Raw genomic sequence first — 27,583 nt, forward strand, 5'->3', positions numbered from 1 at the left:
TCCCCATTCCAGCAAGCCAGTACAGTAGTGAGTCTGGGCAGTCTGACCTCATTCTCTACATTTCCTGCTTGCTCATTTTAAAACCTGTGAGGCAAAAATTTGTCTTACAAGTTCCCCCAGCTCCTAGTTCTCCTTTGCATTCAAGCTGTCTAGTGATTAACCAACTTGTAAACATGGTAGGAATTACTACTGAAAATGGGTCTAACCTAAAAGATGGTAATCTCAAAGGCTTTTGTGGCTACTTCATGCCCTGCAAGTTCAATCTCAACAGCTTCCAGAGTTAACACATTAATTTCTGTGATTTGGTTTTGGGACATTATGGGGTTGTTGAGACTTTCAACCCGTCTTGTTGCTTTTGCTTAAGCAATAACTTCCTGAAGATATTTTCGAAATGTGGAACATCAGTGTAATTCAGTGACTGTTTTTTTATTTTCATGGATTTTCACTATTCCATGCTTTGCCTCTATTCCCAAGACACTTACCTGTAGATCTCAGAGGGCAAAAAGTTAATTCTAAAAGATAAGCTACCTTATTGTTGCCTGCCCTTGCAAAACTTAAACTTACTTTTAGTTTTACTGAATGTCTTCCTTTCCACTCAACCCAGCTTTTTAAAGCATTTTTATTTCTGTTCAAATATCTGCTATAAAACAACCTTGGTGCAGGGTTCTAGTATGCTGAATATACACTGATCTTTGAAAAGAAGAACAAACACTTTTTATTCTGTGTATTTTTTGTCTTATTTAACTCAATTATTTCTGTGATGGTATTTCTCAGGTTTCAGGTACAAGGCAGATTTTAAGATACAAGTATCATGATTCCTGTGAATTTAATGTTTAGTGACATCCCTGAGTACCCAGAAAACAGATTCAAAAGTAAAACCTAATGCTGTTCTTTTAATAATAAATCTGCTAATGAATAGAAAGCCTCAACCTACAAAAATGGGCCAGAGCAGCATTAAACATCTCTGGCAGACAGGGCAGCATTAGCAGCAAGCCTGGGGTGCAAGACACATGCCAGCACACTGCACTGGCCCCATATCCCCATATCCTGGCTACTGGCTCCCTGCTTAACAAATAAGAGATAATTGAACTTGACCTTCCCTCCCTCTGAGCATTTCAGAAGCCTGGATCCCTGTCAGTCTCTATCCCCTGCTGTTCTCAAAAGCAGAGCTGGGCCAGGGGGAGAAAAAGAGCACCACAAAATCCATGCACTTGCTTACAACATTTACCCATCCTCCCAAGCTGATCACTGTTAGGCTGCCTTGCTGCTGAGCTGGCAGATTTTGAGCCCCAGTTATCACCACTGCAGCTCTGACCTTGTGCCTGCAGTAGTGACAGGACTGGTCTGTGAAGCCATGTCTTTGGGCCACCCCTGATTTCACCCAGCAAGAGAGGGCTCCAGGGGAGGTCTGGACAGTTGCCACTGTGCATATTGACTCGTTATAGTAATACAGGTTGGCTTGGGCTGGCATCCAATTTATGCAATGCTCTAGTGAGAGACAGAGCATTACATTCACCAACAGGGCAGCAGCCCCTTCCTGTCCAGCTTGAAGTGTGAATGAATCATTGGTTTGCCTCTGCCCATATGGGATATGGCATGCTATCAACAGTCATTGTTGCTAGAGAAAACTCCTATTTTTCAAGAGGACTGTTCATGTTAATTATTCTTACAGCTGGAATGGATGTATACAGCTCCTAAAGTCCTTTTACCATTCAGAGTTAATAAATGCCAATGAAGACTTCTGTATTTCGTTTAATAACAACTACAGTTTTCAGTTGTTAGTTTGTTTTTTTTTCTTTCCTTTGAATATTTAGTGCTGTAAAGCATTGTCTGAAAATACAATGTACTCTGAAAATACAAAATACTCTTCTGGAGCAAATGCCTCATTTCTTCAGCTGAATGTTACAATAGTGGATGACACAGGGAGGCACTTTCTTGAGTGTTCTCTCTCTCTGGCCTCTGAAGCTTGTTTCTTGTTTGTGCTACCTCTCTGCTTTGAGAAGAGAGGCAGGGAATGGCCTGTCTCCATAGAAGTATCTAGTCCAGGTGCTGGAGGAGACTCCTGAAGGGAGCAAGGTATGGTTTTGACTCATCTAAGGCTGAGGAGAACACTGAATGTGTTCTGCTTTCTGAATGAGCACTTTACCCTCTTGTCCATCATGGGCAGTCATAGGCAGCCTCCATCATTCTGCCCTCTGAGGAGAGAAAAGTGAGCAGAAGATGTGCACTCAAAGAACTGACCTGTGTCTCTGGGAATCACTATCCCCAAGTGTCTCAGTAAAGCTGGGTCTAAAAATCTTCACAACATCAGTGCTCATAAAACCCAGATCATTGTGTCACCCTTTGGACATAAGGAATGTATCCTTATGGCTGGCTTTGTATCCTTCCTACTAGCTCTGATAGCAGAGTCCCTGTGAGGCTCTGCTGGGCCACAGACAGTCCTGTGGATGTCCTCCTGAAGCTGCTTTGGCCATCCCCCAGGAGAGGGTGATCACCACTGACAACAGGGCAGGCAAAGCCTCCAGACTTTTTGCCTCATCCTTAATTTAGCTGTTGGTAGGTGGCTCTGCCAACTTGCCAAATTGATAAAAGTTTATTCCTCCTAGGCAATCATGGGACTTCACTCCCAGAAAGCTGCTCCAATATTCTTCCTTAGCCAGCACAACCTGGCCTCACTTGCACTCTGAAAGCACCTGCACTTTTTTTTTTTTTTGCAAGCCATCATTTTACTAAGGATGCATCACACCTTGATAGTGCTTTTCATCCACACAGCTGTGTGTACTTGATGGTGATGTGAAGGATTATTGCCTCATTCCAGAGATGGGGAAAATGGAAAATCAGGCAATTCAGCTTGCTTTTGATATAATTCAGAACTGGAAGAAATACAGCATTGCAGCTAACAGGTAGGTGAGCATTTCAATATTTCTGGTCAGTTGGAGAGGGCTAACTTCATATTTTATAGTTAGGTAAAGAGCAGAGCAGAGCATGTGCATTTAGAAACGCACATTCTGTGGCCACAATTAATACACCCCATAATATTTATTAGCTATAATAGATAATATCTATTAGACTTAGAGGGTGGGAGGGAAAAAGGAGAGGGGGAACCATCCCGGCTTTCTTGAAGACAATGAAATGCTGTCTTGAGTTTTCTGCAATTAGGAAATCACCTACAAGTACCTTTTTTCCTTTAATATTGTTTTTGTGTACGGCATTTTTCCTCTTGTTAGAGCTGATTGAATACTGGGGATTTGAAGAAGCAAGCAAGGCACTAGCAGGAGGCCTAAGAAACCTCCTGGAGCAATGGTGCTGATCCAAGAACTCATGTCTCTTGTATCAGAGGTCTTGTTTGGGGTTTCTTGGAGAGCCACACTAATCTTATTCTGGCTCTCTAAAAAAAAGCATGCACCACAAAATCATAGCCTGCTGGTACTTGTTACAGCACATATTGCTTCCATTTGTCTCCTTGAAGGATACTGCATTTCTTTACCCGCAGTTTGTCCTCTCTGTGGGCTGAGGTATGTCTGAGCTCGGAGCAGCTTGCCTGAGCTGTGACTATGCTCTGTGCCAGCTGGGCCTGCTCCTTCTTCACAATGGCTGCAAGGCAGGACATGTCAGCTGAGCTTGGCAGGGGAACAAATGCCATTTGGATGCTATAAGGAAAACAACTGCTCCGTGGTTTGGAGGCTGCTGCTGGATCTCACGGTGAATCAGAGCGTGTCCCTCCCTGTTTCACAACACTCTGCTCCTCAGGGCACAGCCTTGCAGCAAGGCCAAAAACGAGCCTTGTGGCCTATGGATTTTGATCTTGTAATAACAGCTTCGTTTTCTAGACATGAAGTACATGTCCTCCAGTAATATGTGATGAAATGTAAATTCTACATGTTCTGTAGCCTCACTGCCTGTGCTGGCAGCCTCTCCTTGGGAGCCTCAAAGCCCTGCACACCATCGTGCTTCAGCTTCCTCATGCACCCCTGACAGAGCCATTCTTGAGGCCACAAGTTTCACCTACAATCCACCTGCAGTATCTTATGTGATCTTTATGGCAATTTGCCAGGGTAAAATACATGAGCAGGTGTTGAGGGGACAAAAAAAATCAGGAAAAAAACCCTTGTGAGAGTGGACAGATGAACTCGCTGTGAGAGACAGGGCTTCCTGACCTCAGACCAGGCCATTCATCTCATTTCCAGCACCACTGCAGAGTGCCCATGCCACTGGTGAGAAGACATGAGCAGATGTGACCCTGAAACAGGAGCTGCCTCTGCCTTCCTCTTGTCACCACTGGGATGGCAGCCATCTGCTGCCTGGGGCATCCTATCTGCACCCATGGAGGATGGGGGAAGTTCTGGCTTCTTGCCCAGCAAGCCCTCAGGTCTGAGGGTGGCCTGGCACTGAATCCTGCAGGAAAGCCACCAATACAGATCCCATGCTTTTGGCTCAGGATGCCAAAATACTGCTCAATGCATAGGGTGGGATCTGGCAGACAAGTGTGAGGACTGGACTCAGCATGTGACTTGGAATGGGACAAATGTGAGGAAAGGCAGGGGGTTTGGTTGGGCTTGGCCTGGTGTTGGGCTGGGTGACAGGAAGATGGAGTAAGCAGGTTGGGATGTGCTTCATCCTGAGGTGTGACCAGACAGACCCATGATCACTGCTGGTCAAGGTGTTGGCCAGCTCTTTACATCTCTTTTTGTTTGCCATCCCTTTATATTTTGATACCTACTGCTGTCAGTGGTGGCACTCAAGTTAACTTTGGGCACCGCAGGTCTAGGAGGGCACTCACATCCTGGAGAGCCTGAAGCAAGGCCACCAAGCTCCAGAGTCCCATGTGATGTCAGTAAGCTTCTGATCTGGCCAGGGACACAGACTGGGCTGAACTAAGTAAAAGAGATGGGTTTCTTTCTTCTTCTGCTCATGGCAACAGCTGTTTTCTGTTTTCTGAAGCAAATGAATCCTGTTTGTGTTTCCCTCTGCTGCCTGGATCACAGGAGCCCATAGCTGCTGGCAGAGCCTGCAGGTGAGGCTGGCAGTAGGCTCTTCTCTCAGTCCATAGATGCTGTTGCACATCATTGCTGTCACTTTTGGTGACTGACAGAGTGCCAAGGATATAACCACTGAAACAACTACCTGCAAAAGTATGTCTGTATGGCTCTGTTTAAGAGACCTGTGCATTATGGACTACAAAATATTATAGTGTGAATGCATTCTTCCCGCAGCCCCACTTTCCATATCCAGCTGCCTGCAGTGTCTTTCTCTTTCCCCATCACAAGTGCTGGCTGTGATTCACTTCCTTTGCAGAATTTGTTTTCTGTTCTCTACTTGTTGGATGTTTCTTCTACCATATTCAAAGGAATTTTCCCTGAGAATACGTTGGGCAATTTTTAAAGTGCTAGTGGAGCTATAGGCCTGAATGACAAACCAAAACTCACATAAGTTGCCTCTGCATTTTTTTTAATGGTAAGAGATGACAAATAAAATATCTTGGCTTAGTACTTCTTTGCTAACTAAAAGACAGCCTGTCCTAATGTGAGGAAAAATTGTAAGCTAAATTGGTGCAGATGAGATGCTGTAAATCTTGCAGAGAGTCTTGAAAAAAAGGTTTCTTTCTGTAAATGCAAACTTTTATTATAACTTTAAACAAAGTTTTCTACTTCTACAAAAGATTTAGTAGTCAAAGAAAATGGGATATCCATTAATACATATAGATAATACTGTATAGAGTCTATTTTCTACATATAGAAAATACTGTATGAGTAGAGTTTGAGAAAATTATGCTTTATTGTAACAGTTGTTCTGGTTTTTCCCCTGGAGTATTTTTACTGAGCATTGACTTCTTTAAATGAGTTTTTATTTCAGAGTTAACATTACAATCTCTCCCAGATCAGTAATAATGTAGTTGTACTGCTTGCTGAGAGGACAGAAGAATGAACTGCAACTTCAGTTTTTTCATAGCTGATTCATAGACCAAAAGAGAATGAATCTTTTATGTGCCACTGCCTCCTGGTATTTTGAAAGAATACATATTTTGAAACAGCTGAGATTGCAGTTACTCTTCAAGTACAAGTGAAAAACATTCTAGTTATATGTTAATGTTTTATTCATTGCTATATGTAATATTAATGCAAAATACTTCTACTTCTCAGTTATAAATCCTATTAACAGTGTGTGAGGTTTCAGCTATTTCAGATGTCAAGATATTTGAGAATGTGGGATTTTAAGCAGTGAGTCAGCTGGTATCTACATCTACAGCTGAGCAGTATGGCTGGAATAATACCTATTTGACTGGTTTTCCCAATTATTTGTGTGCAAAATCTATTCCCTTTCACACCCATGGAAATTAAGGAAAGATGCTGACAATAACTACTGTGGAGAATTACTACTTGCAGTTAGACCTGCATATACAGTGATCCTTTGTCTGGAATGCAGTAAAAACCAATGTGTATCAAATTTCAACATTGCCTAATTTTCCAGTAGTTGATTCTAACTGGAACTGCTCTTAAGCCTGACTTATTACACCATTCTTTTCTATTGCTCTTAGCAAGCATATAGCTTGCTTTTCAGCTAGCTTGATGCTGATTCTTAGTATTCTTTTCAGCAATTTGAAATAATGTCTTGAGTCACAAGTCAGTCTTGGCCAGAATTCCTTTTAAATATAAAAGAAAAAAATCTGTTTTACAAACACAACGGTGAAAAAGGATATATTTTCCCAGACTTTCTAGATACTTTTTTTCCCCCAAATTCAGACTATGGGAATGTATTCTGTAGTCTGTAATTCTATTCCCATACAATGAAAATTAATGTAAACTTTTATTAATACCAACAGTGGAATTAAACTTCTAAGAAAACACACATGGCATCAGTTGTACAGTGGAATATAATGAGGCATTTTCTAACCTAAATAAAGGGATAAAGGGTAGTACTTTGCATTTAAATGCCCCTTCATCTTAAATTTAAAGTGCAGTATTGCAGGTTGACACTTCGGAGACTTTAGCTCCAATCCTCCCTTTGCCAGTTAATAAGTGAGGGCAGAGGAGTCCTGAGGTCAGGCAAAGCCCACTGGTAGCTAAGCTGTCCTGAAGCCACTGCTCTGCAACCTGCTCCAAGCACAGGGAAATGTCCCTGATGCAAAGAGCACAGAGTTGTTGTGAGGTCTCGTCAGGAGCAACACTGAAATGAGGATAAGTCCGTGGCTGTCTTGATTGTTTAGGTTATATTGCAGAGATTTTATGTTTTGTAACAACAAAACCAAGCCCAGTCCTACTCCCTAAATGGTGGCATGTCTGCTGCTGAGAGCCCTGGAGAATCCCAGTCACTTTCTGGCACGTGTAAGGCTGCCATCAGTCCAAGTCACCTGCCTTGTCTGGACAGGGGGCAAATGCTGTGCTGTACTTGCATCCTTTCTGTGGCCATCCCATAATAGTGACTCCATGGAAACCAGAAACTAAGGAAAACCCACATTAAACCAACAGATCCAGATGGAAATCTCTCTGTCTTTAGCCAGCTGGTTTGTTCTCTGGGCCTCATACTCTCAACAAAACGTGCTGCCCTAGCACGCACCCAGGAGAGAGACCTTTCTCAGAGGAGCTAGCTTAAGCCCAGGTTTCCTTTCACATCTTCAGCTGAGTCCAACAAGAATTAGTAGTGACAGGCTTTGTTTTAGACAGTGTCAACAAGAAACTTCCTCTTGAGGCTGTAGTTCAATCTGGATGGAATGACAAATACTTCCTAGGCAGCTGGATAAAACTCCCCCAAGCTATGGTGTGTCAGGGCATGGGGCACCCAGGCACAGCCTGTCTGAGGCTCTTGCATCCCCAGCTTCTAGCTAGAAGTTAGACAATAAGCTGCTCTCTGTTAGCATTTTTCTTTCTCATTTGGTGGAGATTTCTGTGATTTATTCAGAAGAAAACATGACCAATGTATTCATACACTGAGAGTTTTTACATGTCTTTGTTTGTTTCTGAGGAATCAGTGAGACTGAGTTAAAGATAAGTGGTAGTTCAGCCACAGAAACACGTCTCCAGGCTATTCTGGGCAAACAAGATTATTTCCTTTCAGAGTTCCTGAATATCTTGGGCAGAAGGCAAAAGTGCTCTGTCGTAGTTTAAGAAACACATGGAAATATTTTCCTTCTATCTGTAATTGATGCTTTTCTTCCTTCCTATTATTAATATGGCATTATACCTCAAAATGTGCAATGAATGTGCTGCAGCAGCAGTGTGCCCTGTGACTCGGCCTGCAGGCTGCTGGGGAGGCCGTGCCAGGCTGAAGGGAGGAGAAAAGCTGGAGGCTGACAGGACCAGGGCCCCGTTTCCTGCCTCGCCTGGGGACCCATTCCAGCCATTCCACGCCACAGCGCTGCAGGTAGCACGGGGCAAATAACTCTGGGCTCTGAGCAAGGAAGCAAATACAAAAATGACCATGAAAATCACCCAACCGGTTAAATCTGGTTCCAGCCAGGAGCTAAGTTCTACCTTGAAACACTTAAATCCCATTTGGAGGGCACAGATTTACATTCCAGATGAGGAATTAATGGCTTTTGCACAATATTCTCAGCAGAGATGCCCCAGCATACCAACCTCTGTGTTTTCAGTAGATGGAATTTGTAATTCCTCCAGGAGCTGCATTCTTCCAAGTGTTACTTCTATTTTTGGACTGACTACTTGCTTTATTTAGGAGGAAAAAAAAGAGAAACCAAAAACCTGTGCTCTTGTCAAATTGTAAATGCTATATGAATCATCTATATAATAACACTAAACCATATTTCTCTGTTGTGGTGCAGTTCATCATCATCACAAAGGGGTTTATAGAAAACAAACATAGATGATAGTCTGCTCTTAAGCTTCCTGTGTTTAATCCTTGTGCATATTTAGCCAGCTGAACAGTGTACTGTTGAAAAATGGATTGTTATTAAAATGTTGGGTGTTGCAGTAGCTGCAAAGTCCCATGGTTTTTTACTAATAAAAATGAATGCCATTCCTCTGACAATTTTTGGCTGCTTATCTGCAGTCATCTGCCTGCATAGTAATTGTGTGAATGTTAATGACGATCCTGAAACTTTGATGAATAAAATGTTTTTAGGACTGTTAAGACTGCCTTGTAGGCAGCAAAGCCTGTTCATTTAAATGCTTTAAAACACACATCCTTCACTAAGTATCACCAGTGGTTTTGAGCCTCGAGCATAATAGAATATAGAAATTTATGGAACAGGAACACAGTCAAGCAGAATATAACCCATTTCCTGTAGTCTGCATGCCTATATAGCTTTTAGTAGTGTTTCCCAAGCGGGAATCATTTACTTTCCAGTTTTCCCTGTTACCTTTTTACTGTTTATCTAGTTTGGATATTGACAAAATGTTTTGAATCACCTTGTTCCTTACAGAAATCTTGATGGTTTCAGGCTTTTTCGAAAACTTGGCTTTTTACAAATTGTTAACAGCAATTGCATTTGTAAAATGGTTTGCAGATCCATTTCCTACTGAAAGGCAAGATGAATAGAGTAAAACCCACAGCAAAGGAAAACCCTCTCATAAGGAAAACCTTCTGATGAGCTGCTCCTTGCTCTAAGGAGCTCTGCTCTCCTCCATGATCCCTTTCATGTGAGCTGGCAGCAGGTTATCATCTCCTCTCACAGGCACCATTTGCTAGGCTAAGGGAGTCTGTCCTTCCTCCTCTCTTCTTGTAAAACTGTCATTTCCCCCCACCCCACATTGCCCTCACAGCCCCTTGCTGCACCACTGGTACCTGGAAGAGCTGAGCCTGGTACTGCAGGAGCTCCCATCCATCCCATCACCCTTTCCTGCCTGACATGATCTACTGCCACGCTTGCAGTCTACATCATATTCAGGTCATCTCTTTCACCTTGTTTTTAGGGAAGGCCTTGGCCCCAGGATGTGAAATTAATAGAAGAAGGCTCAGAGATGTTGTCTGAGCCTGATGTAGTCTGAGATGTGGTTCTCTCAGTCTTCCTGCCCAAGTTGTTCAGTGTCTTGAGGGATTTCATGCTTATTCAGGTAGAGAGAGGACTCCTTCTGTGCTTCAACTCTTCATCTCAAACTTCAGGGCTACAGTCTCTGCTTCAAGGCAGTGTGTTTATGGGACTTTGCCACAGAGTATTTGGGTTTATAAATTATTGAGATATTTCAAGGTGAGGCAGTTGGAGTGGCAGGTACATGCTGGGCTTAGGCAGCCTAGTCCACTTGGAGTTTGAACTGTTCTCATGCATCTTTGCTATACACCATGATAAGCCTATGAAAGAGCTAGCAATTCCTGCACAAAGGGAATGCTTCCTGTCTTGCAGCATGGGCTGATTAATTGAGGATTTAAAACAAATGAAGAACAACAACCAGATCTTCAAGTGTATTTAAGTTCTCTCTTCCTATGGGCAAATAGAACACTGACTGCCAGTATGACAGGAGACAGTATAATGGTAGGATATTATGCAATTAAGGCTCTAATAAAATGCATATGCCTGTGGGAGGATGAGTTAAGGTTGCCCAGGCAATCTTATTTCTGGCATTATCTATATTTTCTGCAATTGACTTTGCAACCTACACATTCACGCATCATAGCTTTCTGTTGTACTATCTAATTTACATCCTTCTTGCTAAAAAGTTATATTAGAAATTTAAAGTTTTCAGTACCTTATAACTTCAGCACAAGGCCAACTCAAGCCATGTTCAGTGAGGGTGTGTGCCATCCTGGCTGAAACCCTGAGCAGGGCAGGACACGAGCACCCAGGGCCACTCACCAGCTGGCCACGTGCTGCGTGCCCAGAGGTGCCAGATGAAATTTGGGGAGGTGATAATCAAAACACTGCCTTCCCTCTCTGCAGTTTCAGGGATGCAACTTCTGGGTCACAATTCCACAAACCTAAAGGATCTGCATAGGTCAGACTTGAAGAATGAATATGAAACCAGCTCTTCATTTACTTACCAACTGAGAGAAACTGCACCAGCCCCAGAACTCCTCTGCCAGTGTCAACATCATCCTACAGCTGGCCTGGCACAGCAGGACTTGTCACTGACCTTCCCTAAGGCAGCCCAGGCATTGGCCTCTTGATGAACTGACTCTGTTGTGAATCAGGTGAGATTGAGAGTGGCTGGTAATGTGGCTTTAATCCCATAGCTTTTAGAAGGCTTAATACAGATTCTGCGGCATTCCTAAAATGACAAACAAAAAATTTGCTATGTTCTCTCATGTACCTTTTTGAATGAAGTATTAGAGATTGTATTAATTCAAGACATTTTGCCATTGAGGCTTTCCCCCCCACTTTTCAGATCAAACCAGCACTCTGTGTGCAGAACAACTGCTTGTGCTATGGGGGCACAAACCAGCTCAAAAAAATACTGACAGCAGATGGGCAGCCCTGAATGAAAAACAAAACCTTTGAGCTTTTCACTTCTTGGATTAGAGCTGGGCACCATTACATAAAGAGGAAATGGGAAAAAAAATGCAAGCTTAAAAGAAGATAAAATCTGATTAAAATGCAGACTAATATAATTGCAGAACATTACTCAGGCTTTCTTGTGGAGAGAGAAAAATGTCTGCTATTGTGCTGCTATAGAAACTACCTCAGGCCTGTGAGTAGGTGAGAGTGCATGGAGCATGTCGTTCCTTCTCTCCCGCCTTTCTCTCCCCTGGAATGAAGATCATATCTTGCTCTGTAAGCTTGGATTTGCTGGCCAGGAGATCTCTCCCAGTACAGAAAGAAGTTGTTTTCTTGCCTATGTAGTTTCTTTTAATATCTCTGCTCCCTCCCTCTTTTAATTTGCTCTTGGAAGGTGGCGCAGGGCTGTGTCGGAGGAGGGATGAGCTCCAGCCTTCCCAGGCTTTTCACAGGGGATGGCTCACTTGGCTTGAAAAGTTGGGAGCATGGAATAGGTGTTGTGCCATGGAAAGGAAGCTTTCTTGTATTTACTCTTATAAAGCCACAGAAAGATCTCACAGTGCTTTGGAAAGTAAATGCTCATCTGGAATGAGCAGCCTTTGACCATGTCTCTGCACATCGTGTCCACAGCACTCGTTCTTCTGAGGAGCTGAGCTGGAATTACCAAAACACTAGGGAACAAAGCAAGGTTTACTCCCTGGCTGTCCATGGAAGTGTCTTTATAGGAAGTGTAAAACCACATACAAACATACCCTCTGTCCAGTAGCATAAAATAAGGCCAAGGAATGTGTCCCTGAACTGTGGAATTGTTTTCCTACTAGTTCTGCCCCCATGATCACCTGGGCTAAGTAATCTCTGACAGCAGTATTTTCTGCCTGAAAGGATGATGTAAGAAATTTGTTATTGAAAAGACTGATGGATGAGAAAGCCTGTCCACACCACATTAGAACTCTTTCTGGTCCATAATACTTAAGAAATTTGTGCAAATTTTGAGAAGATTATTTACTGCTGCTAATGAATTCCAAGGTAGCATAAAGTACTGAAAAATTCATCTCCTCTTTTATAAATGCATCATTTTTTTTATTACAGATGTAATTTTAGTTTTTGTTCCAATACCTTCTTACAGAAATTGACTCAGTGACTCAAATATGCATTTTACAAGAACATATTTTGTATCTCAGTTTTTCCAGAAGTTCTACCTTTCAATCTGGCTGATTGTTTTGCTTTTGGTATTTTGAGACAGAGGAAGAAGATTCCATTCTCCAGTTATTTTAGCACTTTCATCCAGTCCCTAATTAATCATCTCCTTTACAAAACCAGTTTACTGAGGCGTTGTCTCGTTTTCATCATCCTTTCCCGTTTCCCCTTTTTGTGGTTTATACCACACCCCTTCATGTGTTGGAGACACCACGGCTGTACGCATTGCTATATGTTAGCACATTTATTTATGGAATGATGTTAGAACTCTCTCTGTAGGCCTTTAGAAGAGATCATGGAATCTCATTGCCCCTGAAGTCAATCACACCACATATTTAGTCCTATAAAATCCTCCAGCTCAATTTTACAGAAGTTAGGCTTGATTTTGCTCCTTCCACTCTTGTTAGAGATCTGTTGTGATGTTCTGCTACTCTGACTCAGTTTATATCCACTTATTCTTATGCTGACATTGGCCCTCAGTTTTATCTTTCCTGGCTCGTCCATTTTCTAAGCCTCACTTTTGTATATTTTATTTTGTCTCAGCTGTTCTTACCTGAGCCATGAGCTTCACTTTCTCTCTGATTCTCCTTCCAAGAGAGGCAGGCAGGGGTGAGTAAGCAAGCAACTGTGTGGTACTTAGTAGCTGACTGGGGTTAAACCATGACAAACACAGATTTACTCTTGACTGGATGACAGAATCACACATTGTACTGCAGATCTTTCCTGAAATTACTTACCTGACATTGTTGGGTTTACACTTCACTTTTTAAGCAGGTCCTACTCATCTCATGATTAACTAGTCTCTCTTATCCAAATGCTGATCTTATGGCCCACGGAAGAAATTTTTAAAATTAATCTCTGCATGTCATTAATGTTATTGAATTTAATTATGTTTCCATTAAACCTGTTCCAAGAGACATACAGTTTGTCCAATATACTAACTACTCCCAGCTCTGTCAACAGCAGATTTCATTAGCTTGCTTGTGTTCTTGATGACACCATTGTAATGAAAACATGAAGGATGACAGGAGCATTGATGAATCATACAGAGCCCTTTCCTTCAGTCTGACACCTCCCATACAAAACAACCCTCTGTCATTGTCTCCTGATCCATATGCTCTTCTGCTTCAACAGCTGTTTCCTGTCTGGACAGCACCAGATATTATTGATCCCATTTCATTTCTTGAAGAAAAAGGGAAACACAAAAAGATATCTTGCTGAAGCAACATCTCATGTAATTGCATACCTTATTTTTATTTCATTTATTCTCATATCTTGAATTATTCTTTCCTTCAAAATTTGTCTAGATTATTGTAAATTATTTCCCTCCCTTTCTTCAATGCAAGTATTTCAGAATGACTTCATTGCTAGAGTGAAAGTTTGTGCTCCTTTCACCCTCATCTCCACATGCTCGGCCTGTTTGCACACTGGATGAGATTGTTTGTTTTCCCCCACTGTAGTAATTATCCATGACTATCTTCCCATTAGTCGTCTTCTTTCTGCATCCATCTTTATTAAAACTAGAAGGAAAATACTTCTTGGTTTTCTAAGTATTGCCAGACTTCCTTCAATCTGTATGCCCTTCTCACCACATGACTGCACCGCCCTGTTTCTTTTTTCCTGGTTGAGGTAACTACTTCTAGCTGACATTATTTTCTGCATTTCCTCATCTTGAAGACAACACTTTCTTAGGAGAGTGATTATCTTCACTTTCACCTTTAGGTTTTCTATTTCCAATGACCTTAATTACAAAGATGCCAGATAATCTTCTATGAGATCCTTTCCCTTTGCTCAAGGCACAATGTCCAGTTCATTTCTGCTGCACTGGCGTAAAGAAATCCAGTCTTTTCTTCACATTCAAGCCCTTGAGTCCTTCAGCCTTGTTGATTAATTTCTAATTGTGTCTCTTGCCCTTTCCCCTTTTGACTTAGAATACCTTTCTATAAATCTTTTTTACCCATCTATTTATTTTAAACTGCACCTGTGAAACAATTCCCCCCCGCTATGACCATAGTAGCCTTACAATACGCCCACTACACACAAAGTTAATCCACCATCACCTCTGCTGTTGGCCTGGTAGCTGGCAAGGAGAGCAGCCTCTCTCTTGTACCCAGCACTGCTCAGCCCCAGGTGTGGTTCACAGTCTGCTCGCGACTCTCAGGGCAACGCAAGGCAGGGCAAGGCAAGGCAAGGCATCGGGAGGTGTGGGGCGGCAGGGTTCGGTGTGTGACCCATACTGACACCCGCAGGGCCGATGCAGCCGCCAGCCTGGGCACCAGCCGGGTGGCTGAGCCTTTATGGACGCCGTGCGCGTTTCGCTCAGCCTGGCGGGATTTTGGGAGCAGAGATCTTCGGAAACGCTCGACCCGTCGCCGTCAGGGTGCTGCGGGCGTTTGACTCCCGAAGAGCGGGGAGGTCACACACAGACACAACCTCCCCACTTCCCACATCCTCCCCCCCCCGAGGCGCGGAGTCCGCCGCGCCCCCCGCAGCCGCTCACGCTGCCCGACACGGGCGGAGCGCGGTCGGGGCGTGTTTCGGGCGTGTTTCGGGGCGTGTTTCGGGCGTGTTTCGGGGCGTGTTTCAGGGGTGTTTCGGGGAGCGGCGGGGCGGTGCTCGGGCGCTCTGAGTGGCCGCCAGGGCCCGGGGCGGGACGCGGGGGCGAGAAAAGGGCCGGGGTCTCGGCGGCGGCAGCTCGGGCGCGGGTGGTGGCCGGGATGCGCCTGACGCAGAGCATGTGCACCATCGCCGAGTGCGCGCCCGGCGGCGACGGCCCCGCCACCGCCCGGCCCCGCCTCGTCAAGATCGCGGTGGTGGGGGGCAGCGGCGTGGGCAAGACAGGTGAGGGCAGCGCCGGGCCGGGCGGGCGGGGGCTGGCGGCGGCGGAGCGCGGCTAATGGTGCCTGTCTGTGCCTGCCCGCAGCGCTCGTGGTGCGGTTCCTCACCCGGCGGTTCATCGGCGACTACGAGCGGAACGCAGGTAGGCGAGGCTTTGTCCCTTCCCGCCGGGACGGGGTCGGGCGGGGGCACCGCGGGGCGGCGGAGCGCGGTCCCGGCCGCTGTGCTGCCGGTGGGGGCCTCCCCTGAGGCTGCCTGGGCTGGGGGCGCGAGCCCTGAGGGAGAGCGGAGCCCCAGCGCTGAGCCGGGCACAGGTGGGGCGGGCAGAATTCGCTCCCTCCCCCGGGGCTGGCAGCGACCCGGGTCCCCGGGGTTCTGCGGCTGCTGGAGCCCTGAGAGCCCCTTCCCTGCCCGCTCTGCTCGCAGCCCTCGGAAAGGGGCACGTCAGGCACAGCCACATGCGGTTGTGGTGGCAGCAGATCTAGGGATGGGTTGTACTGCAGGTCTCGGGCAGAATTTGCTTTATGTGGTGGAAGTACCCCTTTTTTGAAAGAGTCTTTTAGCTAAAAGAAGAAAACATTCTGTAAACCTACTGCTGCATTGTTCTCTGCAAACTGAGTGCCAGCAGCTGCATGGGCTAGGCAGAGCCAGTCATAAAGGGGAAAATGGAGAGGTGATGTTGCATACCTCATCCAGTGAGTACAGTGCAGAGTCTGAACTAATGCCCGTGTAAAATAGACAGCTTTCTGTTGAGGAAATTACTTGAAAAAACCAAACAACAACCCACCCAGAAAATCTTACAGGCCACCTAACAGGGAGCCAAAAAATGTATTTGTCTTGGTTTAGGGCAAATTTGGAAGAAAACTTTAAAAGGGGAGCTTCATTAAATGATGGAAATACTAAATGACAAGAAAACTGCTTTTCTATGGAATGAAATCGGGTTGTTTTGCACTCTTACCTTTATCATTCAAGATAAGACAGTCTTTAAGAGTGTTAAAAGTTCCAGGTCGCCTACCATTTGATGCCCAGCTTCAATACAAGCAAATTCATCATTAAATCCCAGGTTTCTAGCAATAAATATTGTTAACACCCAAAAAGCTTATAGCACTAGTTTCTTGCTTCATGAGGGGTGATATGACTTTCCCTACACAACCAATGGGCAGCAGAAGTAACATTTGTCTATAGAGTGGTGACTGTACCTGTAAACCTGTTGGTGTTCTTGTCAGGTAATCTCTACAGCAGGCACATCCAGGTAGATGGAGAGACGTTGGCCATCCAAGTGCAAGATACTCCAGGAGTTCAGGTGAGCTAGATGCAACCATGCTACCAGAGTAGCTCTAAATGTTTGTGCGCTTGCATCCCTCTGCGCAGCATCTTGTTGTGGTCTTTCTTTAAAACGTTTTGCTGCGTGTTTCAGAGTTTGGTGTTCATTATGGGAGAGGTGGTAGCTTGTGTTTGAACCAGTCAAGCCAGCTGTTGAGAGACTGTTTCAATGAATCATTTGTGCATTGGAAGCCTGTTACTTCTGAGTGGCTGAATTACTGAAGTGCCTTGTTCCTGTATATTGGGAACATTAGGCACAAATCCAGAAACAATTCAAAGTGGTATATGTGAAATATGGTATATGAGAAAATAAATGTCATGACCACTGCCCAACAAGCTTCATAAATGTGTATGGCAGAGTGAAGTCTGCTACATTGTGGCTGTGCTCATTAGTGTGTGACAGGCTGAAGTTTTAAATGTATAGACCTGAGTAATGCTGGACTGTTGCCTTTTTGAACTGGGCAACACTCCAGATCTAAATGCTTCCAGCTCATATCTTTGCTTCCCCAGACTTACTGTCTAGCCAGTTAATTTCCCATTCTGTGGAACTACAAAGTCTTTCTCTGCATGCAGAACTACTCAGGTCAATTTTCCATTTGAGTATAGCAAACTCCAGTGTTAAATTCCAGCTTTTTGCAGCTGAATCAACATCTGCATTTACTCGCTATGCTCAGATTAAGTTCATACTTACCATGTGAAATCCAAATATATGTCTGAAGCTGTAAAATGCTATTTGGCTTTACAGAGTCCTGAAGACAGGTTCCTTTAATCTTTTGTGACTTCAGCTATCTAATTTGAGACCATTCATTTTTCAGATCCATGAACACAGTCTGGATTGTAATGAGCAGCTGAACAGATGCATTCGCTGGGCAGATGCCCTGGTGATTGTCTTCTCCATCACTGACTATAAGAGCTTTGAACTACTCAGTCACCTTTACCATCATGTTCGACAGCTGCACCCAGGGAACCTGCTCCCTGTCGTCATTGTGGCAAACAAAGCTGATCTCTTGCATATCAAAGAGGTGGAGCCTCAGCAGGGACTTCAGCTGGCCAATATGCTGGGCTGTACTTTCTATGAAGTATCTGTCAGTGAAAACTATAATAACGTCTTCAATGCCTTCCATCTCCTCTGTAAAGAAGTCAATAAACAGCAAATAACCAGCACCCCTGAGAGGAGGAGAACCTCTCTTATTCCACGGCCAAAGTCACCCAACATGCAGGATCTGAAGAGAAGGTTTAAGCAAGCTTTGTCTGCCAAAGTGAGGACTGTCACTTCTGTTTGACAGCACAGCCCTTGGTCTACCCAATGTTTAGCTTGAGATTGAAACCTGGGGTGTTTAACATTGGCACATGTAGAATCCAAGATATTGTGAAAGGAGGATGGTTTGAGTAGCCTTTTGCATGGTAGAAGTCTTTAAGCAGTTGCTTAAAAAAAACCAGTATCAGATTAGAAAAGGGGAAGAAAAAGACCATAAAACCACCTGTAAAAGTTGTACTTTGCAACTTGCTGAACAGATATTTTCATTTGGAAAGGGACCTTTTCAGTAAATGAAACCATTTGCCTTTTCCCCAGTTGGACAGATTTGGCTTTCATTTGTGCAGAAACAACTTTTTTGCTGTAACTCAACTTGAGCAGGGAAATGCCCTGAACTGCAGGTCCCTGTTCAGAAGTAACCGCTTGAGTTTTGTTCTCACATGGATGAAGGACAGCATGATGCAACTGTATAATTTTATTGCACAGTAGAACTGGTTTTGTTCTGTATATTTCAAAGCAAATAAGCAAACATCAAATGGTTTTGTAAAAATAAGTGTAAAATAAGTGGACAGGACTGAACATCAAGACTGTAAACAATGGTCTTTATTTTTTACTAGCCATGTTATTGCTGACAACTTGACCTTACTCTTTGTATGCAAAGCTATTGTCTACAGGGTGTAAACATATCTAATTGCAAACAACTTTTACTCTCTTAAAAAAGTACTTTCCAGACTAAATGATCCAACATGGAACTTCTGAGGAATGTGTGTGGAGTGATAGTCTAATACAGATGCCATTCTAAGACATCCTTTTTTCTCTCTCTCTCTCTCTCCCGTGTGCAGTAGGTGCAAAAAGAACAAAAGGTGTGAAGCATGGCTGGCTCCAGGCAATGAAGCTGATGGCTTGTTCTGAGCTGAGCCAGATCCTCTTCCTCCTTAAACATATGGCAGATTTTATATAAATACTAAATTCTTTTTAATATTGAACCAATGGAGTTCAGAGCCTAAGGGCCTTATACACATGCACTTTAAAAAGCCAGTCGTGCTTTTGTTTAAACTGTAACTTATTTATTTTGTGTACAGTTACTCCTCCTAAGCAGTGGACTTTTCATTCTTACTGCCTGGTACAACATTAAATTTTTGAATTGCATGTTTCCTTGTGTGTTCTTTGGGGGTGAGAAACGAGGAGTAAGAACCAGTGAATGTTGAGACAAAGTAATAGCTTTCTTAAGGTAGCTAACATACCCTGCAGAAACAGCAAGGTGTCCTTTCCTGCCTATGCTGTTGCTTTATTAGCATAAACCACAGGGGTTTTGCTCTCACAAGTGCTTTACAACTTCCTTTTAAGAAATTCCTGTAGGAGAGGAACTGAATAAGGCAGAGACCTTTCAAATTAAAATGGGATTCTTCATTTCCACTTGTCAAAAATACTTTGGTCTTTAGTGAGAAGGGAATAGTGTGAGGTAGGTCAAAACCTGGAAGAACATTAACTCTATGTGACTGCCACTTTCTTTACAAAAATTTATGTTTTGAGCTATATCACTGTGAAGACCTTAATCAAATTGCAAGTCTTCAACTATCTTTTTCATGTTTAATGTAGCTTTACTAAAAGCCTGCCTGAGGGGGATGTTTGTGCTGGTAGTAGGCTGATGGCTATACAGGCTCACCTTGTTAGCACACAGCTGCAGTAAGTGATGCAGGGAAACTGACAGGGCCCCTGATGATAATCTTTTGGACCATGAGTTACTAGCCAAGTGATTTAGGATTGGAGTTGCAAACAAAACTGAGCTTATACCAAATAGTGCTTAGCTTATTAATAGAGAAGTAAATCAATTTCCCAAGAGTAGCTTTATGTTTTTTCTTCTTTTTGCCTTCTGAGTATTGCTTGGTGTTGCAGGCAGAGGACTCAGACACTTTTTGCTATGGTCTTGCACCTGCCCATTCAACTTTCTTCTGTACTGTTTCTACTCACGTGGAACTGGCAGGAGATCCCTCATCCCTTCACCTTTTCCCCCAGCACAGGGTCCCTGTAGCTGCTACAGCTATTTCCTACAAATAAATAAGCTTACTATTGCACTAGGGCCACTGGAAAGTCTCCACTGTACTTTTGGTCCATAAGCAGCATCAATTACCACAGCTGTGGCCCCATGGGCTGAGAAGATTCCTCCAAAGTGTGTGTGGGCTGGGAAGCTAGTGTCTGTCTCTATCTGACCCAGAGGAAGTGCAAGATCACTGCTGTCTGCTCAGACTCAGGCCCTGCCTCCTCAACACAGTAGATGGCCAAGTCAGAGACCTGAGGGCATTTGATGAAAGACAGGTGAGGGGGTGAAGACCACAACCAGCAGCCTCCAGCAGCTCAGGAAAGCAGCAGCATCTCAGAGGTGTGAGTACCTGAGCTCAGCAATGGCACTGAAACAGGCAAGCCTTTCTGCTATGAGCTGAGTTTAGGAAATGTTCTAGGACCAAGATAGACGGTCTAGATTCCTTGGGGCAATCAAATAATGCAAAAGTAAAAGGGATTGCAGGAATATGCACTTCTGGCATGTGTAGCTCTGCATACTAGGAGAAAAGGAGAAGGCAGATTAGGTTTGGCATTGTGAGAGCGTTGCTTTATTGATTACAGAATTTATGAAACAACCATATTCTAAGAAAGATTGAACGGTACAGAATGACAGAAAAACCAAGAGACCAACTACTTGCTTGCCAGTTGCTCTATTCAAACTATTCCTTGAGCTTTTAATATTGCAATCATAGCATTTCTCATTTTTTCTAGCACAAAGTTCCATTCTATAGTCATTCTTATAAATTTCTCTTCCATAGAGGAGACATTGTCTGCGCTTTACAATCAGCCCATTGTTTACTTCCAGCCACTCAAAATTGAATTTAAACCAAAATGCACTCTTTGCTGAAGACCATAAACATTTAGGAGAACTAATGCTAGCTAGTGAACAAAATTTAAAAAACTACTTCCCGTTTATTCTCCTCTGGCATAATAAAGAATGCTGTGATAGAGTGAATGTCACTTAATTTCACATTCTCATCTCAGTGTAAGCTGTAGTTGTAGCATTACTTGGATGAAGTAAGAGGATGCAGCTTTAGAGCTCCACCATTTTATGTTGCAATTCAGAAATCTCGGTGCTATATGCAATTCTCTATTGGCTGCTGCTCTTTCATCACAGATTGTAGCAAAATTTTATAAAGAAAAGTTACATAACTGAATTTGCAGCTATTTCATGATCATAAATTAAAAATAAAAGCTGTTTTGTAATAATGCTATTCAGAAATCTAGCTCAAGAAAGAATCTGTGCTGTGGCCTCTTGAAAATGGGATCATGCCCTTTTTTAAAATTTTTATTGTTCCTTCTTTTTTAAATGCATGTGAGGGGAGGATTCTTTTGGGGTTATCATCAAACCATCACAGCCCATATGGCCTCCTGCATAAATCTACAGAGATGTGTGCCATCAGAAACTGTCTTTTCTTCTGGGACTGTGGGTGGAGAAACTAGAGCAGGAAACTGAAGGCTGAGAGCCATGTAACCCAGCCCTTGAGTCTGGCTCTGCTTCCCTGCCTCCAACAGTCCTGCTGAGAGAGCATGGCCAGGCTGGGAGCTGTGTGCCAGCCTGATCAGGCTCTGTTCCATGATCTCTCTGGAGTGAGGAACAAAATGCGAGTAGATGCTGTTAACATTGTACAAGGCACACATCTTGCAAGGTAGCATGACAGAGGGTGGATTTTGCTAGCCTCTCACTCCCTCAGCAGCATTTCCCACCAGCAAGCCCAGCAAAACCATCAGGAAAAACAGTACTGGTGGGGAGTGCAAATGGTGCATCACCTGGTTCTCAGCTGCTCCTTTGCTCGGGAATGATTACAAACAATCACCCTCACCATGCTGAGCGAGGCTGGGAGTGATTCAGCACTGCGCAGTGCTATCGTCAGGGAGGGGAGGTTGGTTGTTGGACAAATGGACGATTCTGAAGAGCTGCCCATGAGCTGCAGGTGTTCCCTTGCAGCCAGATACCCTGCTGTTTACCTGCAGCTGTTATTGCAGCAGTTGACACATCAGTTTTTGGAGGGCTCTTGAGAAGAGTGACAGAGCAGGCACTCATCTTCTCCACAGCCTCCCTCGTCAGATGCGAGCGTCAGGCTGGAGACGGTCTGAGGCAAACAACAGCTCCACAGCACTGTGTGGTGTCAGGAGCACAGAGGAGAGCACAATTACCTGAAAGAAGGGGAACAAGAAGCAACAAGTCAAGCTGAAAGGGATTGAGACAGTACTAATGAGCCATAGACAGTAACTGTTTGCTTTACCCAGCTCTAGGCAGGCTGTCTGCCTCAGGTGTTTACTGATAGAGCAATGCACCTTGTCCAGCAAAACTGACTGCTGGCTAATAAGTGCAGTTAAATCTCTTTAAGGAGCATAATGACTGCTAGCATCGTATGCTTAATGAATGTGTGCTTTGACACATTTCTACCCACATTTTACCTGGTGATTTGTTGTGACTGCCAGTGCATTTACTGTGAGGCACCAGCTGATGAAGCTGTGGTTTCCTCTCCGACAGCATAGATCAGAGTGATGCCTGTTTCCTCTCAGTTGAAGGTAAGGTGAGCAGCACAGAAGTGCCTGCTGCAGGAAGCCAGACTCTCGGTTCCAAACCATTTTTTCAGACCAGGCACAGGCTGTTCTGTGCATCAGGCTCAACCTTGAGCACTGTCAGATGTTATCACTTTGGTTTCTTCCAGTTTTTAATCCCAAATGGGTCTGATAAATGAAACCATTGCTCACTACAACCATGACAGACATGCTGCTAGGTGCAGGTATCTGTTTTCCCTGAGTGAAAACCAGTATGTAATTATGTGGTGTGAAGTCTTCTCTGCAGAGCAAAGCTATCATCCAGGAGTGAGTGTGTACACTCTTGCTCTGAGGAGCTAAGTCAGGGTTGAAATCATAGGATACTGCTCTTACTGAGCCCCTAGTTTAGCAGTGTCCATAGGGTCAGGATTGCAGGCTGGGATCTGGGGGCTGATTTAATCATTCTAGCTCACTTGAAAATGATTTTGCTTCTTCAGTGCAAAACTAAGGAGAGGAAGCACAAACATCAACAACAGAGTATATGTGTCCATCTACTGCAGCAGCTATCAAATGCCTTGTGCTGTCCATCATGTAGCTTAAGTATGTGGTAATGCTGCATTTCAACTTTTTTTGTTGCTCTTTCTTTCATCTTTTCACTTCAGATACTGAAAAGATCCCTTCTGTATTGGTGATAGCCTCCCCCTCACTTCTCCTCTTCCCTTGTCCTCCCACACAATCTGCAGCAAACTGACACTGATTATCTCTTCCTTCACAAGCCTGAAAAAGTCTCTGTAACTTGCAGATGCCAAAGGCTGACACTGTCTTACTTATGTTACATGAGAATCAGACTATAGTACAGTATGTGCTCATCTTGTTATCATGCATCTTTAACTCTGAAAAACATGAAGGGACATGTTACTGAAGTTTTTCTAGTGTACAAGCCAAACATCAACAATAACCACCAACAGATAAAGCAATTTCTTCTTGGAGTCCTACTACTGAATCCTCAGGAGATTTGTGCAACAAATAGCAAGCCCAGAGTGAAAAATGAGATCTCCAACTTTAATGTCTCAGAAAAGATGCTTGAATACAGCAGGACTTCTTTCCCTCCAGTGTTTCCAAGGGCTTGTTGAGGGGGATAAATGTGAATGTTTGTTCTTTCATTTTTACAGAGGAGAATTGCCCAGATAAGCTGCAGGCAGCTCTCTTCAGGACAGTCCTTTGCAGCCCATCTCCTTGTTCCATACCCTATGCCTGCCTTTCACCCTTCACCTGAAGGGCTCTCCCCTCCTAGTGGCAGCCAAGGTGGAAGAGCCAGGAGCTCCCATCCTGACCCACTGAATTCCAATGGGAAATTTCCCCCCAGCACACCTGAAGGTAGGGAAGGATGGAGCTAGCATCTAAAGGGGCATCTGAAAGTTTATCAGTCTGCTGGCCTCAGCCACGACCACATTGTAATGTTGGGAGAAGGGAGGGAGAAACATGTTGGTTGTGTGTTGGGAGAATGGAGGGAGAAACATTCTCTCATGCTCTTTCCACTTTATTACTCTCCTGATAAGCAGAAAAAGAGAAGTAATTTCTTCCTTAAAAAATAGGATACTTCTCACTAGTTATGGGGAGCTATTTGCCACCATCAAAAACCAAATGGTGCATAAGAAACACTATTTCTTTGTGCTTCTCCATGAGAAATAAAATTGTCATTCAGATTCAGATGCAGAATAGTTCTGTGGATGGAAACATGTGTCTCTTATTCCACATTTAAATGTCATTTGCTTCAACTCCAAACAGTTGCTGAAGTAATCAGTGCATCCTGTCAGTTTTTCTTCAATTCCTTTACTCAATTTTTGTACTTACACATTTCTCCAGTTTTCCAAGAGCCAGTAATTAGTATAAATGTTAGTGCTTTGTTTGACTGGAATGGACTTGGAAGGCCAGTGTTTCCCTGAAGCCTGAACCTGACTGCCTGAACAGCACAAAAAGGCTCTGTTAAATCCTGGCTTGAGTTAGATAAATGCCTGGCTTTTTGAAAAGAAAGTAATCCTAAACAGGTGCTGTATATTCACAACTATAGTGCAGAAATCCAGGTAAAGCCAACAAATTTACAAACTTTTTTTTTGTGAGAGATTTGCACAATTGCTTAGTTTTTTCTTTCTCTTCCTCCTCCCTCCTCTCCCCCAAAGTTCTTTCACCTCTAACACAGCACAGTTGGATAAAGGGCAAGATGCAGCAAAAGCTTAAAATGCTTTAGGAATCTGCCTCAGAGGGTGACCTGCTGCCAGGGTTAAGCCAAAGCAAAGCAACACCAGATCCCATGTCACCACTGTCAAGCCTTAAGTCCCTCTAGAAAGCTAGTTGAAAATCTCCCTGCATAGTTCTCAACTCACTCAGATGTTAACCCTCTGTTTATCTTTCAGGGTGTCTTAATACATTTTGTGTGTGGATTAACTTGTCCATCAGTGTGTCACAACTCAATTCCCTCCAAGAAGGAAAATATAATTTGCTATTTAGAGGAGATTAGCAGCAGACTAATGGGGAAGAAAGGTGATATCAGATTCTAAGAAACTTGCTAAAATGGTACTCCATCTTACAAAATACTGCTTGAGACTGCCTTGCAAAGACAACTGAAACATGGAAGCACATGTCAGACTGAGGGGCTGCTTTGCCTGTGGTTGGCTCCATTTTGCTAATGATTTCTCAATAATCAAAATTGCCTTCCACAGGACTTGAAAACAAGATGTTTGCCAGCCGCCCTGGAAACCAGAGTTATGTTTATGATGCAGCTGGTTACACAGCACTTTGGAGTCTTTGTATTGTCCTGTGTGTCTGCAGTACTCAACAGACACCTGCTTGGTCCTCCACAATTAATGATGATTTTTAACACCTCAGGTGCCACCAGAGCTCACCCATCCTCCTCCTCTCCCTCCTCCATTCCAATGACAGTTACTGTAGTCAAGTTCTGCTGCCAGAGAGCGGATGAGGCAAAGATCAGCCACATGGACATTACTGAAGGCTCACTGTGGGAACCATCCCTTCCAGGAGTCCAACTGCACATTCAAAGGGTGCAGAGACTTGGGGCTTTCTGCACATAACCTGCTTCAGGCTACTTAAGGTCTAGTGGTCAGCTATCAGAAACAGCTGGCCAGACACAGGGAGAGTACAGCTTTATCCAGGTTAATTTATTTTGCTCCTCACCATTGCTAATTGCAGGATTACCACTGATAAGTCACTAGGTGGTACCCAGGCTCCTGAGTATCCCTGCACTATGTCTCGTAGATGGATGACCAGGGACCCTGTAGCTTTTTGGACAGCAAATGTTTCTGTTTATAAAGAATACAAAGAAACTAATCTCTTGAGACATGATGGAAGCTACTTCAAATTAATGCTAGTCTGTTCTGAACTCTCCAACCTGAGTTTGAACTTTTGTTGCTGACTATAATGTGAAAAAACAAACCCATGGTGCCTGAATACTTGTTGCCTACAGATGTTTCACAACAAAATCCTAGCATCATTCCTGCCCATATGGCTGTGGCTTTCTGTATGTTTGGTACCAGTGCTATAGGGAACACTATTTGATGAATTTTCATAGTTTTTGTTTGGACAGGAACTGTATGCTTGGAGCTGTTTGTACCTGGGTACCAGGTTTGCGTGTTGCTACCAAATCCTTCACCATTTTGACCTCGGAGACCGACACTCCTCCCACCATAAAGATGATCAGAAGAGGATGATCACCAGGGTGAGGGCGATTCACCTGGAAGATGAAGAAAAGCATTATTTGTACTCACTTCATCCGGGTCCATCCAGGATGATCAGCTCCCTAAGTGGCTAGAGGAAGACCAAAGAGGAAGCTCAGAAAGAAATATTCATGGAATGCTGTAGCAGCTGAGAGGGAAATCAAAAATGGGGAGGATGCTCAGCTAGAACTAATTAGCTGTTTCCAGGGAAATAACATCTCCATGGACTCCCCTGAAACCTATGGGAGTTTCTCCTTAAGTCTCAGGGTTTCTCCCTCCATTCCTTCTTCATTACTTTCCTCCCTTTCCCAGAGAGGGAGAAGAGTACTTGGGTGGATGTTTACTTTGGATACACATACACAGGAGATTTTAGGGAATGAGGGGTAAATTACTACCCAGCAGAAGCAAGGAGTCCAGCCCAAACATGCTAGAATCCCTGCCTGAGGTCAACATGGAAAAGAATTTTATGCAATGTGTTTTCACCAGTGCAGTGAATAATCTTTTACAATTCATCCAATAAAAATAAATAAGGTCCATTGAAGTATAAAATCAGCTTACAGCTTGTTTCAATTCAGAGTTTTCAATGCTTCTATGACTACCTTTAGCTCCAAGAAAATACTTGTTTCATTTTTCCTCAATTATCTTTAAAATGGCACAAATATTCCACTTCAGTTAAGACCTCATAATTAATTTTAAATGTGAAGATGATGCTTTAATTAATTTTAAATATATATTTTAATTTTAAATGTGAAGATGATGCTTTACATCAGTTTCCTCTTAGCCACTTCTAGAAGTTTGATAACTTTGCTGTTTCCTAGCAAACTGTTTCCTTCTTGAGAAAACACACTCCCCTGACACTACCTTGATCCAGTCTTTGGGAGGGATGTCAACAGAGCCCATGCAATTGCTCTTGTCACATCATCCTGGAGCATGAAACACTCCAAATGTTCAGTTCAGAAAAGTGGCAAAATAGTTTAATTCCTTTTTAGACTCTCTGCCTCCTCTCCTTGTGTGAGCGTAGGCTTTTAACAGCATTCACTTGACAGAGTGAAATTGGTGTCAGTCCATGTTTGGGCAGAGCAGGGCTCCTTTGCTTTCCCCACCACAGCAGCTTGCTTTGATCCTTGTGGCTCCAGATCCTGGGGGTACAGCTCCTCTTCTTTTCCTTATTGTGGCTTTCCTATATTTAGTCTTTCGGCACTTTTTCATCCTGCAGGTCTGTCAGGCTTTCTGCCTGGTAACCTTCAGCAAGGACTCTTCCTTTTGAAGCCAGCACAGGGAGATGCT

The 27,583-nt window shown here is 43.6% G+C and overlaps 2 protein-coding genes across 2 annotated transcripts in view; one reads left to right on the top strand and one right to left on the bottom strand.

Moving 5' to 3' along the window:
* The window catches only part of SCFD2 (sec1 family domain containing 2), a 328,968-nt gene that overhangs the window by 121,042 nt on the left and 180,343 nt on the right, over positions 1–27,583 (bottom strand). Inside the window, exons 8-9 of the mRNA XM_054291689.1 lie at positions 26,194–26,313; positions 22,087–22,214 (exon numbers count right to left, since the gene is read on the bottom strand). Of these exons, the coding sequence (XP_054147664.1) occupies positions 22,122–22,214; positions 26,194–26,313 (213 nt within the window). The 3' untranslated portion in view covers positions 22,087–22,121. The remainder of the gene's footprint in view (positions 1–22,086; positions 22,215–26,193; positions 26,314–27,583) is intronic.
* Positions 15,262–19,145, top strand: RASL11B (RAS like family 11 member B). The gene is made up of 4 exons (XM_054291756.1): positions 15,262–15,421; positions 15,504–15,560; positions 16,645–16,721; positions 17,557–19,145. Exons 1-4 carry the CDS (start codon positions 15,298–15,300, stop codon positions 18,022–18,024), a joined length of 726 nt encoding a protein of 241 aa, XP_054147731.1. The 5' UTR covers positions 15,262–15,297; the 3' UTR covers positions 18,025–19,145.

Source organism: Melozone crissalis, unplaced genomic scaffold (assembly GCF_028551555.1).
Source record: "Melozone crissalis strain CALT ecotype California unplaced genomic scaffold, PUWL_Pcris_2 ptg000006l_1, whole genome shotgun sequence".
In the NCBI taxonomy this organism is placed as follows: Eukaryota; Metazoa; Chordata; class Aves; order Passeriformes; family Passerellidae; genus Melozone; species Melozone crissalis.

Coding starts and splice junctions, on each gene's coding strand:
- RASL11B (XM_054291756.1), top strand. CDS start 15,298: ATGCGCCTGACGCAGAGCATGTGCACCATCGCCGAGTGCGCGCCCGGC. Junction 15,422..15,503: donor CAGCGGCGTGGGCAAGACAG/GTGAGGGCAGCG, acceptor GCCTGCCCGCAG/CGCTCGTGGTGCGGTTCCTC. Junction 15,561..16,644: donor CGACTACGAGCGGAACGCAG/GTAGGCGAGGCT, acceptor TGTTCTTGTCAG/GTAATCTCTACAGCAGGCAC.